Raw genomic sequence first — 2,614 nt, forward strand, 5'->3', positions numbered from 1 at the left:
GTGGTCTACAGCTGATTAATTAAGTTACTAACAGCTTTTTCATGGTCAAATGCTAATTAATTAAACAATTAACTGAGAGTTTGCTAGAAATCTATTAACAATTAATTAAGAACTTCGACTTGATCAAATGCAGACAAAGTAATTAATCTAACTAACAACTTACTAACAACTTCATGGCTAATTACTAATTAGTTATTTTTTAGCTTGATCATTGCTAATTATTTAACTAAACGTTTCTTCCTAATTAATTACTTATTAATTAACTAACAGCTTGCTGGCAATCTATTAACCCTTACCGTTTCTTCATAATCAATAGCTAATTGATTAAATAATTAATTAACTAAGGATTCCTTCATGATCAGTTACCAAATAATTAACTTACAGCTTGTTGATGATTTATTATTCAGTTGTTCATGATCTATAACTGCTGTTGTTCACCTGTCTGCACCTTTGACGAGTCGCTACAGCCAATCAGCTCTCACTGATGTGCTCACTTGGTTTGGTAGAGACTTTACGGCGGCTGTCGTTCCTGACTTGACCCTGTATATTACCCGGGCTGGGCACCGGCACACAGCGGGCCTCTCTTGTGGCTCCATGGTTGGTCAGTATCACTAATTGTCCTGCCCAAAGATCCACGATGGACGAGGCTCACCGTGGGAATCGAACTCACTTCCAATGTTTCCAGCCGAGTTGTGCAGCCGCCTGCTGTTCATGGTCCATTACTAGTTAGCTCATTTATTAACGGCATCTTTATAGTCTTTTACTAATTAACTAATATACCTAAAGTTTATTCAAGGTTTACTATAATTAATTAAATTAAAAACAGTTTGTTCAAGATCTATTATTACGTAATAGAACTTTTATAAATCTAACAAACCATCATCATTATTATTTATCAAATCATTTATAACATTTTAAACAGTTTATTAACAACTAGTTCTTATTTTATTTATTTATTTTTTTCTAAAACATGCAAAACAATCTTGAGTTGTAAACTCAAACATGATGGAAACACAAAAAAACAAAAAAAAATTAAAAAGAGACAAAAGAAAAAATTATATTGTTCCCTTCTAATGAATCAATAAATCAAACAGTAAGAAATAAAAACACAAACATTCTGCTGATTTAGGAAACAAAAGCAGAAGATTAGAAAAGAAAGAACACAAATGTACAATTACAAACCTGAACCAGTACGGAACGAACACCAAACCTCTGGGATAGAGTTTTTATTGCTACTAGATCAATTTGAAGTTGATTTTACTGTTTTTTTAATGTAGTTTTTAAACCTTTTTATTGTAGAATTGACTCCATAAACCGACACACATCGATCCTTTAGAAAGATTCTGTGTTTTGGTTTAATAAACATTTCATACCCTTTTAGATTAAATGTAATTTTTTTAAATTAAATTTGGAGGAAAGCATTTCAGATTTACACTATACACACATTTTAAAATATTAAAGCTAACAAGATCATAAAACTGTAATAATTTTAATTTATAAATAATGACTTTTTGTGATCATTCTTGTTGCTTTGTTTGTAATATTTAAATTGTATTAGTATTTCTTTTAGAAGTTGTACTCCAAATGTCTATAAAGTAGTTCAGGTGTGGCAGAATTAAACAATTGTACGATAGATACAGTGATTATTGTCTAGGAACCATTTTACATTTAAAATAAAATAAATAAGCATGTGTTTATGTCACTTAATAATCATTTAAATTGGATTCTCCTTTGAAGTCCCTCTGACACTTTTCAGGTCATACATTTCTCAACTTGTTTTTTTAAATCCCTCACAGGGTTGCTGGAGCCTAACCTGAGCACTGTTGGGTGAAGGTCAGACCAAAAAGACGTAGAAGACAAATTTATGTTTAAATGTTTGACATAAACAGTTCAGTTAAACTTTTGGACCTTCAGAGAAACTCAGCAGGATTCACCTTTTGATCAGGTGAAATGAAAACATAGAATCTTTATTACTGTAAGATAAGAAATGTTAATAAATGAAGGATCTCAGTTGTTCCAGATGGAGAAGAACGCTCCAGGTTCTGCTGTGGACGCTTTAACGGACCTTTCAGTGAGGAGAACCGAGGAGCAGCAGAACTTCATTTCTCCTGTTTGCTCTCAGGCTCTAAAATCACATTCCCGTGTGGGGATTAGTCTGGATCCACAGCCTGAACTGCAGCTAATCTCTGCAGATCCATCCCAAATCAAACCTGAGAAAAACAAACTTTAGAAGGTGAGGAATCCTGCCTTTCTGTTTTTGAGAAACCAGCAGAAAAAGGGAGAAACTGGAGCTGCAGGAATTTCCTCCTGGAGCTGCAGAGGACACAAAGGCGCCGTCTGTCCCGGCTGGTGTGGAGCCAGAACGCGCTCCTGAGAGAAACGTTCCTCCGTTTGAGCTGCGCGTCCATCAAAACAGGAACCCTGACGTCCACAAACGCATCATCTGATCGGAGGAACGGAACCACACGACCCGTTAACGCGCGGACTCACCTCTAGTTCTGGTGTTGGTCCAGCTGCAGGTCGACTGCGATCGGAGCTCATGCACCCCCCCTAATATTCAGCCCCCCCCCTCAGAAAACTCACCTCTGCAGCCCCACAGAAAAACGTCCACCAA

At 36.0% G+C, this 2,614-nt stretch overlaps 1 protein-coding gene across 1 annotated transcript in view; it reads right to left on the bottom strand.

Annotated features, from left to right (window-relative positions):
• chadlb (chondroadherin-like b) overlaps positions 1-2,560 on the bottom strand; it is an 8,547-nt gene extending 5,987 nt beyond the window's left edge. The window contains exon 1 of the mRNA XM_024285832.2: positions 2,491-2,560. Coding sequence (XP_024141600.2) covers positions 2,491-2,541 — 51 coding nt within the window. The 5' untranslated portion in view covers positions 2,542-2,560. The remainder of the gene's footprint in view (positions 1-2,490) is intronic.
• Between the last annotated feature and the right edge of the window lie 54 nt (positions 2,561-2,614).

The sequence above is a fragment of the Oryzias melastigma genome, linkage group LG19 (assembly GCF_002922805.2).
Source record: "Oryzias melastigma strain HK-1 linkage group LG19, ASM292280v2, whole genome shotgun sequence".
Lineage (NCBI taxonomy): Eukaryota > Metazoa > Chordata > Actinopteri > Beloniformes > Adrianichthyidae > Oryzias > Oryzias melastigma.